The sequence below is a fragment of the Pseudophryne corroboree genome, chromosome 5, assembly GCF_028390025.1.
Source record: "Pseudophryne corroboree isolate aPseCor3 chromosome 5, aPseCor3.hap2, whole genome shotgun sequence".
Taxonomy (NCBI): domain Eukaryota; kingdom Metazoa; phylum Chordata; class Amphibia; order Anura; family Myobatrachidae; genus Pseudophryne; species Pseudophryne corroboree.
This window is the reverse complement of record NC_086448.1, coordinates 29,086,164-29,098,938: the sequence shown is the minus strand read 5'-3', so window position 1 is coordinate 29,098,938 and position 12,775 is coordinate 29,086,164. Positions and strand designations below refer to the sequence as shown.

Sequence of the window (12,775 nt, the reverse complement as noted above, 5' to 3'; positions counted from 1 at the left end):
CTACTTGAGATAGTGCTACTCCGACCTCCAACTGTTCTCTGGACCTTGCCCCTATCAGGAGATCGTCCATTTTCTTTGAAGAAGAATCATCATTTCGGCCATTACCTTGGTAAGGACCCGGGGTGCCGTGGACAATCCAACCGGCAGCGTCTGAAACTGATAGTGACAGTTCTGTACCACGAACCTGAGGTACCCTTGGTGAGAAGGGCAAATTGGGACATGGAGGTAAGCATCCCTGATGTCCCGGGACACCATATAGTCCCCTTCTTCCTGGTTCGCTATCACTGCTCTGAGTGACTCCATCTTGATTTGAACCTTTGTATGTAAGTGTTCAACTATTTCAGATTTAGAATAGGTCTCACCGAGCCGTCTGGCTTCAGTACCACAATATAGTGTGGAATAATACCCCTTTCCTTGTTGTAGGAGGGGTACTTTGATTATCACCTGCTGGGAATACAGCTTGTGAATTGTTTCCAATACTGCCTCCCTGTCGGAGGAAGACGTTGGTAAAGCAGACATCAGGAGCCTGCGAGGGGGAGACGTCTCGAATTTCCAATCTGTACCCCTGGGATACTACTTGTAGGATCCAGGGGTCCACTTGCGAGTGAGCCCACTGCGTGCTGAAACTCTTGAGACGACCCCCCCCACCGCACCTGAGTCCGCTTGTACGGCCCCAGCGTCATGCTGAGGACTTGGCAGAAGCGGTGGAGGGCTTCTGTTTCTGGGAATGGGCTGCCTGCTGCAGTCTTCTTCCCTTTCCTCTATCCCATGGCAGATATGACTGGCCTTTTGCCCGCTTGCCCTTATGGGGACGAAAGGACTGAGGCTGAAAAGACGTTGTCTTTTTCTCCTTTATACGGCAATACTTCCATGTGCCGTTTGGAATCTGCATCACCTGACCACTGTCGTGTCCATAAACAACTTCTGGCAGATATGGACATCGCACTTACTCTTGATGCCAGAGTGCAAATATCCCTCTGTGCATCTCGCATATATAGAAATGCATCCTTTAAATGCTCTATAGTCAATAAAATACTGTCCCTGTCAAGGGTATCAATATTTTCAGTCAGGGAATCCGACCAAGCCACCCCAGCGCTGCACATCCAGGCTGAGGCGATCGCTGGTCGCAGTATAACACCAGTATGTGTGTATATACTTTTTAGGATATTTTCCAGCCTCCTATCAGCTGGCTCCTTGAGGGCGGCCCTATCTGGAGACGGTACCGCCACTTGTTTTGATAAGCGTGTGAGCGCCTTATCCACCCTAAGGGGTGTTTCCCAACGCGCCCTAACTTCTGGCGGGAAAGGGTATACCGCCAATAATTTTCTATCGGGGGAAACCCACGCATCATCACACACTTCATTTAATTTATCTGATTCAGGAAAAACTACAGGCAGTTTTTTCACACTCCACATAATACCCTTTTTTGTGGTACTTGTAGTATCAGAAATATGTAACACCTCCTTCATTGCCCTTAACAAGTAACGTGTGGCCCTAACGGAAAATACGTTTGTTTCTTCACCGTCGACACTGGAGTCAGTGTCCGTGTCTGTGTCGACCGACTGAGGTAAAAGGACGTTTTAACGCCCCTGACGGTGTTTGAGACGCCTGGACAGGTACTAATTGGTTTGCCGGCCGTCTCATGTCGTCAACCGACCTTGCAGCGTGTTGACATTATCACGTAATTCCTTAAATAAGCCATCCATTCCGGTGTCGACTCCCTAGAGAGTGACATCACCATTACAGGCAATTGCTCCGCCTCCTCACCAACATCGTCCTCATACATGTCGACACACACGTACCGACACACAGCACACACACAGGGAATGCTCTGATAGAGGACAGGACCCCACTAGCCCTTTGGGGAGACAGAGGGAGAGTTTGCCAGCACACACCAAAAACGCTATAATTATACAGGGACAACCTTTATATAAGTGTTTTTCCCCTTATAGCATTTTAATATATATAGTCATATCGCCAAATAAGTGCCCCCCCTCTCTGTTTTAACCCTGTTTCTGTAGTGCAGTGCAGGGGAGAGCCTGGGAGCCTTCCCACCAGCATTTCTGTGAGGGAAAATGGCGCTGTGTGCTGAGGAGAATAGGCCCCGCCCCCTTTTCGGCGGGCTTCTTCTCCCGTTTTTCTGAGACCTGGCAGGGGTTAAATACATCCATATAGCCCCCAGGGGCTATATGTGATGTATTTTTAGCCAGAATAAGGTACTATCATTGCTGCCCAGGGCGCCCCCCCCAGCGCCCTGCACCCTCAGTGACCGCTGCTATGAAGTGTGCTGACAACAATGGCGCACAGCTGCAGTGCTGTGCGCTACCTTATGAAGACTGAAAAGTCTTCTGCCGCCGGTTTCTGGACCTCTTCACTTTTCGGCATCTGCAAGGGGGTCGGCGGCGCGGCTCCGGGACGAACCCCAGGGTGAGACCTGTGTTCCGACTCCCTCTGGAGCTAATGGTGTCCAGTAGCCTAAGAAGCCAATCCATCCTGCACGCAGGTGAGTTCACTTCTCTCCCCTAAGTCCCTCGATGCAGTGAGCCTGTTGCCAGCAGGACTCACTGAAAATAAAAAACCTAACAAAACTTTTACTCTAAGCAGCTCTTTAGGAGAGCCACCTAGATTGCACCCTTCTCGGCCGGGCACAAAAATCTAACTGAGGCTTGGAGGGGGGTCATAGGGGGAGGAGCCAGAGCACACCACCTGATCCTAAAGCTTTTACTTTTGTGCCCTGTCTCCTGCGGAGCCGCTATTCCCCATGGTCCTGACGGAGTCCCCAGCATCCACTAGGACGTCAGAGAAAAAATGGGATTCTGTGGTTTCGCTAAGGTGCGAGGCATCAGCTTAGATGCACAGACCTAAGGGGGTGATTCTGAATGGGACGCAACTCCCGATTTGGAACTGCCTGCGCATGCGTCTAAATCGCAAAACAGGTTGTGCACACGCGCCAAACAATGCACACGAGCTCGCACGTAGGTGCGTACGTGTCGCATCTCCTGCAAGCGGAGACCATCCTGCTGTAGGCATGACGGGCAGCGAGTGTAAAGCCGCACGAGCAGCTGTTTCTTATGGGCGTCTAAAGTTCTGTGTGATTCTCAGCTGTGCATCTGGGGAAAGGATACCTCTGTCTGATGGATCTTCTGCGCGCAGTACAAATGATGACGCACTGAATCTGCAGACGCTAGAACAGATGCACAGATCTGCGGCTGCAGAGAAATGGCTGAGGTGCGTACGGCTCGGAATCACTCGTACACTCGCAAGGATGTGTATACAGCCCACAATGAATGCGCAGTAAGTGACGGATCGCCACATGCAGCCGTGTTTGGACTTTGAGAGACTCAGAATCAGGCTGACCCTTTCATGACATTGGGGATACAACTTGGTCATTGGCGTCACTTGCGACTGAGTGTGACCGCACCTGAGTGAGTGATCTGATTGGCCGACACATGGCCTCATTGGCCACCCTGATGAAACCCATGGCCACCTCCTCCACACTGAGCGGAGCTCCGCCCCCAGGCCGGCCAGACTGAAAGCGGTTGATCTCATCAGTCAGTTCCCGGAACAGGCGGGTTGTGTCCTCCTTGGAGAGAGGCTGGTCCTCGGAGGGGCCAAAGATCCGCGGAAAGTAATCTGGAAGGAGGCGGCCCAGGCAGAGATTGGCGTCTGTCACGGTCAGCGGTCCTCCTGGAATACAGAGAACAACAATGTAACGGGCTAATGTCACAGTGTCACACATGTTCAACAAATGCCCTCAATGGAAATTTAACCTACACAACATTAATAATAATAATAATAATAATAATAATAATTATATCAGTTCCCATTCAAAAATTGGTGCCTGACAAGGTCTTTGTGTCCACAGTGCAAACACCAGACACTTGCTGTTATTTCATACATTGATACTGTAGGCCGGTATTTGTGTTACTATGTGAGACACAGGGGGAGTACTAAGCATTGAGATAAAGTGCCAGCCAATCAGCTGCAAACTACCATGCCACAAGCTGTGTTTGTAAAATGAGAGTTAGGTGCTGATTGGTTGGTAGTTTATCTCTCGCCAAGGCTTAGTACATCTGCCCTACAGTGTCATACACTGCATATGAGCATAACTATTATATTACCTTTTCTGTAACATGCGGGACCCGGGTGCGCCCCAGCAGACTCTGGCCCAACCACGAACAAGCCGGACCTGCAAACAATAAATTGTTGTTATAATCCTCTATTTATAAAAGACTCCACAGAGTGTCCACAGCGCCGTACAAAGGGGTAAAATAAGAATTTACTTACCGATAATTCTATTTCTCATAGTCCGTAGTGGATGCTGGGGACTCCGAAAGGACCATGGGGAATAGCGGCTCCGCAGGAGACTGGGCACAAAAGTAAAAGCTTTAGGACTACCTGGTGTGCACTGGCTCCTCCCCCTATGACCCTCCTCCAAGCCTCAGTTAGGATACTGTGCCCGGACGAGCGTACACAATAAGGAAGGATTTTGAATCCCGGGTAAGACTCATACCAGCCACACCAATCACACCGTACAACTTGTGATCTGAACCCAGTTAACAGCATGATAACAGAGGAGCCTCTGAAAAGATGGCTCACAACAATAATAACCCGATTTTTGTAACAATAACTATGTACAAGTATTGCAGACAATCCGCACTTGGGATGGGCGCCCAGCATCCACTACGGACTATGAGAAATAGAATTATCGGTAAGTAAATTCTTATTTTCTCTGACGTCCTAGTGGATGCTGGGGACTCCGAAAGGACCATGGGGATTATACCAAAGCTCCCAAACGGGCGGGAGAGTGCGGATGACTCTGCAGCACCGAATGAGAGAACTCCAGGTCCTCCTCAGCCAGGGTATCAAATTTGTAGAATTTAGCAAACGTGTTTGCCCCTGACCAAGTAGCTGCTCGGCAAAGTTGTAAAGCCGAGACCCCTCGGGCAGCCGCCCAAGATGAGCCCACTTTTCGTGTGGAATGGGCTTTTACAGATTTTGGCTGTGGCAGGCCTGCCACAGAATGTGCAAGCTGAATTGTACTACAAATCCAACGAGCAATAGTCTGCTTAGAAGCAGGAGCACCCAGCTTGTTGGGTGCATACAGGATAAACAGCGAGTCAGATTTTCTGACTCCAGCCGTCCTGGAAACATATATTTTCAGGGCCCTGACTACGTCCAGCAACTTGGAATCCTCCAAGTCCCTAGTAGCCGCAGGTACCACAATAGGCTGGTTTAAGTGAAACGCTGAAACCACCTTAGGGAGAAATTGGGGACGAGTCCTCAATTCTGCCCTGTCCGTATGAAAAATTAGGGTAAGGGCTTTTATAGGATAAAGCCGCCAATTCTGAGACACGCCTGGCTGAAGCAAGGGCTAACAGCATTACCACTTTCCATGTGAGATATTTTAAGTCCACAGTGGTGAGTGGTTCAAACCAATGTGATTTTAGGAACCCCAAAACTACATTGAGATCCCAAGGTGCCACTGGAGGCACAAAAGGAGGTTGTATATGCAGTACCCCCTTGACAAACGTCTGAACTTCAGGAACTGAAGCTAGTTCTTTTTGGAAGAATATCGACAGGGCCGAAATTTGAACCTTAATGGACCCTAATTTTAGGCCCATAGACAGTCCTGTTTGCAGGAAATGCAGGAAACGACCCAGTTGAAATTCCTCTGTAGGGGCCTTCCTGGCCTCACACCACGCAACATATTTACGCCAAATACAGTGATAATGTTGCACAGTTACATCCTTCCTGGCTTTGATCAGGGTAGGGATGACTTCATCCGGAATGCCTTTTTCCTTCAGGATCCGGCGTTCAACCGCCATGCCGTCAAACGCAGCCGCGGTAAGTCTTGGAACAGACAGGGTCCCTGCTGGAGCAGGTCCTTTCTTAGAGGTAGAGGCCACGGGTCTTCCGTGAGCATCTCTTGAAGTTCCGGGTACCAAGTTCTTCTTGGCCAATCCGGAGCCACGAGTATAGTCCTTACTCCTCTCCTTCTTATGATTCTCAGTACCTTGGGAATGAGAGGCAGAGGAGGGAACACATACACTGACTGGTACACCCACGGTGTTACCAGAGCGTCCACAGCTATTGCCTGAGGGTCCCTTGACCTGGCGCAATATCTGTCCAGTTTTTTGTTGAGGCGGGACGCCATCATGTCCACCTTTGGTTTTTCCCAACGGTTCACAATCATGTGGAAGACTTCTGGGTGAAGTCCCCACTCTCCCGGGTGGAGGTCGTGTCTGCTGAGGAAGTCTGCTTCCCAGTTGTCCACTCCCGGAATGAACACTGCTGACAGTGCTATCACATGATTTTCCACCCAGCGAAGAATCCTTGCAACTTCCGTCATTGCCCTCCTGCTTCTTGTGCCGCCCTGTCTGTTTACGTGGGCGACTGCCGTGATGTTGTCCGACTGGATCAACACCGGCTGACCCTGAAGCAGAGGCCTTGCCTGACTTAGGGCATTGTAAATGGCACTTAGTTCCAGGATATTTATGTGAAGTGACGTTTCCATGCTTGACCACAAGCCCTGGAAATTTTTTCCCTGTGTGACTGCTCCCCAGCCTCTCAGGCTGGCATCCATGGTCACCAAGACCCAGTCCTGAATGCCGAATCTGCGGCCCTCTAGAACATGAGCACTCTGTAACCACCACAGGAGAGACACCCTTGTCCTTGGAGACAGGGTTATCCGCTGATGCATTTGAAGATGCGATCCGGACCATTTGTCCAGCAGATCCCACTGAAAAGTTGCGTGGAATCTGCCGAATGGAATCGCTTCGTAAGAAGCCACCATTTTTCCCAGGACCCTTGTGCATTGATGCACTGACACTTGGCCTGGTTTTAGGAGGTTCCTGACTAGGTCGGATAACTCCCTGGCTTTCTCCTCCGGGAGAAACACCTTTTTCTGGATTGTGTCCAGAATCATCCCTAGGAACAGCAGACGTGTCGTCGGAATCAGCTGCGATTTTGGAATATTTAGAATCCACCCGTGCTGTTGTAGTACTACTTGAGATAGTGCTACTCCGACCTCTAACTGTTCTCTGGACCTTGCCCTTATCAGGAGATCGTCCAAGTAAGGGATAATTAAGACGCCTTTTCTTCGAAGAAGAATCATCATTTCGGCCATTACCTTGGTAAAGACCCGGGGTGCCGTGGACAATCCAAACGGCAGCGTCTGAAACTGATAGTGACAGTTCTGTACCACAAACCTGAGGTACCCTTGGTGAGAAGGGCAAATTGGGACATGGAGGTAAGCATCCTTGATGTCCAGAGACACCATATAGTCCCCTTCTTCCAGGTTCGCTATCACTGCTCTGAGTGACTCCATCTTGAATTTGAACCTTTGTATGTAAGTGTTCAAGGATTTCAGATTTAAAATAGGTCTCACCGAGCCGTCCGGCTTCGGTACCACAAACAGCGTGGAATAATACCCCTTTCCCTGTTGTAGGAGGGGTACCTTGATTATCACCTGCTGGGAATACAGCTTGTGAATGGCTTCCAATACCGCCTCCCTGTCGGAGGGAGACGTTGGTAAAGCAGACTTCAGGAACCGGCGAGGGGGAGACGTCTCGAATTCCAATTTGTACCCCTGAGATACTACCTGCAGGATCCAGGGGTCCACTTGCGAGTGAGCCCACTGCGCGCTGAAATTCTTGAGACGGGCCCCCACCGTGCCTGAGTCCGCTTGTAAGGCCCCAGCGTCATGCTGAGGACTTGGCAGAAGCGGGGGAGGGCTTCTGTTCCTGGGAAGAGGCTGCCTGCTGCAGTCTTTTTCCCCTTCCTCTGCCCCGGGGCAGATATGAGTGGCCTTTTGCCCGCTTGCCCTTATGGGGACGAAAGGACTGAGCCTGAAAAGACGGTGTCTTTTTCTGCTGAGAGGTGACCTGGGGTAAAAAGGTGGATTTCCCAGCCGTTGCCGTGGCCACCAGGTCCGATAGACCGACCCCAAATAACTCCTCCCCTTTATACGCCAATACTTCCATATGCCGTTTGGAATCCGCATCACCTGACCACTGTCGCGTCCATAACCCTCTTCTGGCAGAAATGGACAGCGCACTTACTCTTGATGCCTGAGTGCAAATATCCCTCTGTGCCTCTCGCATATATAGAAATGCATCCTTTAAATGCTCTATAGTCAATAATATACTGTCCCTGTCCAGGGTATCAATATTTTCAGTCAGGGAATCCGACCAAGCCACCCCAGCACTGCACATCCAGGCTGAGGCGATTGCTGGTCGCAGTATAATACCAGTATGTGTGTATATACTTTTTAGGATATTTTCCAGCTTCCTATCAGCTGGCTCCTTGAGGGCGGCCGTATCAGGAGACGGTAACGCCACTTGTTTTGATAAGCGTGTGAGCGCCTTATCTACCCTAGGGGGTGTTTCCCAACGCGCCCTAACCTCTGGCGGGAAAGGGTATAATGCCAATAATTTTTTAGAAATTAGCAGTTTTTTATCGGGGGAAACCCACGCTTCATCACACACCTCATTTAATTCATCTGATTCAGGAAAAACTACGGGTAGTTTTTTCACACCCCACATAATACCCTTTTTTGTGGTACTTGTAGTATCAGAAATGTTCAAAACCTCCTTCATTGCCGTGATCATGTAACGTGTGGCCCTACTGGAAAATACGTTTGTTTCCTCACCGTCGACACTGGAGTCAGTGTCCGTGTCTGGGTCTGTGTCGACCATCTGAGGTAACGGGCGCTTTAGAGCCCCTGACGGTGTTTGAGACGCCTGTACAGGTAATAACTGATTTGCCGGCTGTCTCATGTCGTCAACAGTCTTTTGTAAAGTGCTGACACTATCACGTAATTCCTTCCATAAGACCATCCAGTCAGGTGTCGACTCCCTAGGGGTGACATCACTATTACAGGCAATTGCTCCGCCTCCATACCATTTTCCTCCTCATACATGTCGACACAACGTACCGACACACAGCACACACACAGGGAATGCTCTGACAGAGGACAGGACCCCACTAGCCCTTTGGGGAGACAGAGGGAGAGTTTGCCAGCACACACCAGAGCGCTATATATATACAGGGATAACCTTATATAAGTGTTTTTCCCTTATATAGCTGCTGTATAGATTTATCTGCCAAATTAGTGCCCCCCCTCTCTTGTTTTACCCTGCTTCTGTAGTGCAGGACTGCAGGGGAGAGTCAGGGAGCTTCCCTCCAACGGAGCTGTGAGGAAAAATGGCGCCAGTGTGCGGAGGAGATAGGCTCCGCCCCCTTCTCGGCGGCCTTTCTCCCGCTTTTTTAAGGAAAAATTGGCAGGGGTTAAATACATCCATATAGCCCAGGAGCTATATGTGATGTATTTTTTGCCATATAAGGTGTTTTTATTGCGTCTCAGGGCGCCCCCCCCCCAGCGCCCTGCACCCTCAGTGACCGGAGTGTGAAGTGTGCTGAGAGCAATGGCGCACAGCTGCGGTGCTGTGCGCTACCTTATTGAAGACAGGACGTCTTCTGCCGCCGATTTTCCGGACCTCTTCAGTCTTCTGGCTCTGTAAGGGGGCCGGCGGCGCGGCTCTGGGACCCATCCATGGCTGGGCCTGTGATCGTCCCTCTGGAGCTAATGTCCAGTAGCCTAAGAAGCCCAATCCACTCTGCACGCAGGTGAGTTCGCTTCTTCTCCCCTTAGTCCCTCGGTGCAGTGAACCTGTTGCCAGCAGGATTCACTGAAAATAAAAAACCTATACTTAAACTTTTTTACTAAGCAGCTCAGGAGAGCCACCTAGTGAGCACCCTTCTCGTTCGGGCACAAAAATCTAACTGAGGCTTGGAGGAGGGTCATAGGGGGAGGAGCCAGTGCACACCAGGTAGTCCTAAAGCTTTTACTTTTGTGCCCAGTCTCCTGCGGAGCCGCTATTCCCCATGGTCCTTTCGGAGTCCCCAGCATCCACTAGGACGTCAGAGAAATATAAGACACTGCAGAGTGTCCACAGCGCCGTACAAAGGGGTAAATATAAGACACTGCAGAGTATAAGAGCATAAGTGCAATTCACAAAATGAACCTAGTCCCTGTACAGAACATAAGTACCAACTGTTGCTGAAACACCACTGGCAAGGATAAAATAGCAGGGGCAAGAGTAGGGGCAGTTGTGCGGGGATTTAATTCAGTACTCAGTGGTGATGTAATCAACGAACGGTGAGCAGACAGCGGCAGAGTCACGGAAGGAGTCTATGAGACAGGAGGGAGCAGAGCATAGGTGGCTAGTGCTACAGGGTAACCCAAAAGGTAGAGCGTCCTGCCCGTGACAGCTTCCATACTAAGGGGAGGGTTAGAGGAGACGAGTGGCGAGAAATTACAGACGTGTCCTCTTACGTCTTTGCTGTAGTCACGCTAAACAGCCCTTGAAGTTGCACCAGGGCGTGGCGGAACTCGGTAGCGCTGAGCGGCTTTTTTGGGCGTTTTTGCCGAGAAGCGTCTTAGACACAATGTAATGTAATAAGACGCACAAGCAGATCCTCCCAACTATCGAAAACCAATTAGCTTCCAGCTAGCATTTATCAAGTACGTTCTTTAAAATTATACATTAGGTAGAAGCTGCTTTGTTGCTATGGGCAACTTCTCCACTCTTAGAAGGTTAAATACATATCCCCCTAAATCCTTCCGCTTCATACACACATTGTCAGCAGGTTCTGTCATCGGGGCCGCCCGGATGTAACCTGATGAGGTCACCTGGACGCGGTGGGCAAGCCGTTACTTATGGCCAAAACTATGCGAAGAACCTCGCTCAAAATGCAAAATTTTATTGCAATGATTATTATTAATAAATTGGTAGTGTTTGAATTGTGCACCTTCAGCCATGTCTTTGTATGCTGTTCTACTGAAAGGTCACCGCAGGGTCGCACCTCTCATTACCGGTGTGCACCCCAGGACCCCTCCACTCTGTACAAGGTACCCCAGATAAATACCATACCAACAGAATAAGCAATGATAACAAAATAGGTTTTAAATCAGAATTTATCTACAAAATAGTCATTCATCCAAAATTCTCTCATTACACCCACCTTAGGAAGAGCATGGACCCCCCTCCTGCAGCCACTGTGTTCACATCCAGCTGTGGGGCCTGAATGCTGATTCCAGCTGTGGTGGCTTCAAACACATGCTCATATTCTCCTGCATATCTGCTGACGTCCGTGGAGGTACCTGTCACCAAGAGAAGGGGGAGAATACTAACCAAGAAACAACGCACTGCCACATATTCCACACTGTGATACAGTAAGGATAGAAAGTATACAGTGCAGAAAATAATATAACTCTCAGTCTGTGGCTTCCTGCTGCCTCCATTCCTCTCCTCACATCATGTCACTGCCCCTGTCACATGCAGCCCTGTCCTCACTGACACATCACTCATCTCCTGATATACTCTGTGCTGCTGGGGACTCTGCTCCTCCCACTGTATAACTCTCATTCTGTGACTTCCTGCTTCCTCCATTCCCCTCCTCACATCATGTCACTGCCCCTGTCACATGCAGCCCTGTCCTCACTGACACATCATTCATCTCCTGATATACTCTGTGCTGCTGGGGACCCTGCTTCTCCCACTATATAACACTCAGTCTGTGGCTTCTTGCTACCTCCATTCCCCTCCTCACATCATGTCACTGTCACATGCAGCACTGTCCTCACTGACACATCACTCATCTCCTGATATACTCTGTGCTGCTGGGGACCCTGCTCCTCCCACTATATAACTCTCAGACTGTGACTTCCTGCTGCCTCCATTCCCCTCCTCACATCATGTCACTGCCCCTGTCACGTGCAGCCCTGTCCTCACTGACACATCACTCATCTCCTGATATACTCTGTGCTGCTGGGGACCCTGCTCCTCCCACTATATAACTCTCAGTCTGTGGCTTCCTGCTGCCTCCATTCCCCTCCTCACATCCTGTCACTGCCCCTGTCACATGCAGCCCTGTCCTCACTGACACATCACTCATCTCCTGATATCCTCTGTGCTGCTGAGGACCGTGCTCCTTCCACTATATAACTCTCAGTCTGTGACTTCCTGCTGCCTCCATTCCCCTCCTCACATCATGTCACTGTCCCTGTCACATGCAGCCCTGTCCTCACTGACACATCCCTCATCTCCTGATATACTCTGTGCTGCTGGGGACCCTGCTCCTTTCACTATATAACTCTCAGTCTGTGGCTTCCTGCTGCCTCCATTCCCCTCCTCACATTATGTCACTGCCCCTGTCACATGCAGCCCTGTCCTCACTGACACATCACTCATCTCCTGATATCCTCTGTGCTGCTGAGGACCGTGCTCCTTCCACTATATAACTCTCAGTCTGTGGCTCTCTGCCATGATGTGAGGAGAGTTATTGGATCTGCAGTGTAGCACGGTGACATTTTAGAAACATACAGTATCAGCAATGGAAACATTTCCAGACAGATTTACTACCACTAGGTGGCAGCATATGAACATCTAAACTACAGTAATACTGCACTCATTACTGGCGTCTCTCGCTAAAGAGGGCGTTCACAGGGCTGGTCCCTTATAAACTCTAGGTATGCAGCTGTGTAGAACACCAATCAAATGAGGGCAATCGGCCCAGGTATCACCCACAAAGAAGCCGACTTAAAACATCCCGCCGCATTTATTAACCAATGTTCCATTTCCACACACGTTTGTGTGCAAATGAATTTTACAATTGGTATAATTAGTAGAGATGAGCGCCTGAAATTTTTCGGGTTTTGTGTTTTGGTTTTGGGTTCGGTTCCGCGGCCGTGTTTTGGGTTCGAACGCGT

The 12,775-nt window shown here is 49.9% G+C and overlaps 1 protein-coding gene across 7 annotated transcripts in view; it reads right to left on the bottom strand.

The window, feature by feature from the left end:
- The window catches only part of OPLAH (5-oxoprolinase, ATP-hydrolysing), a 115,507-nt gene that overhangs the window by 44,027 nt on the left and 58,705 nt on the right, over positions 1 to 12,775 (bottom strand). For all 7 annotated transcript variants that reach the window (XM_063921162.1, XM_063921168.1, XM_063921167.1 and 4 more), the window contains 3 exons: positions 11,029 to 11,167; positions 4,122 to 4,189; positions 3,422 to 3,687 (listed from right to left, as the gene is read on the bottom strand). In XM_063921162.1, the coding sequence (XP_063777232.1) occupies positions 3,422 to 3,687; positions 4,122 to 4,189; positions 11,029 to 11,167 (473 nt within the window). The remainder of the gene's footprint in view (positions 1 to 3,421; positions 3,688 to 4,121; positions 4,190 to 11,028; positions 11,168 to 12,775) is intronic.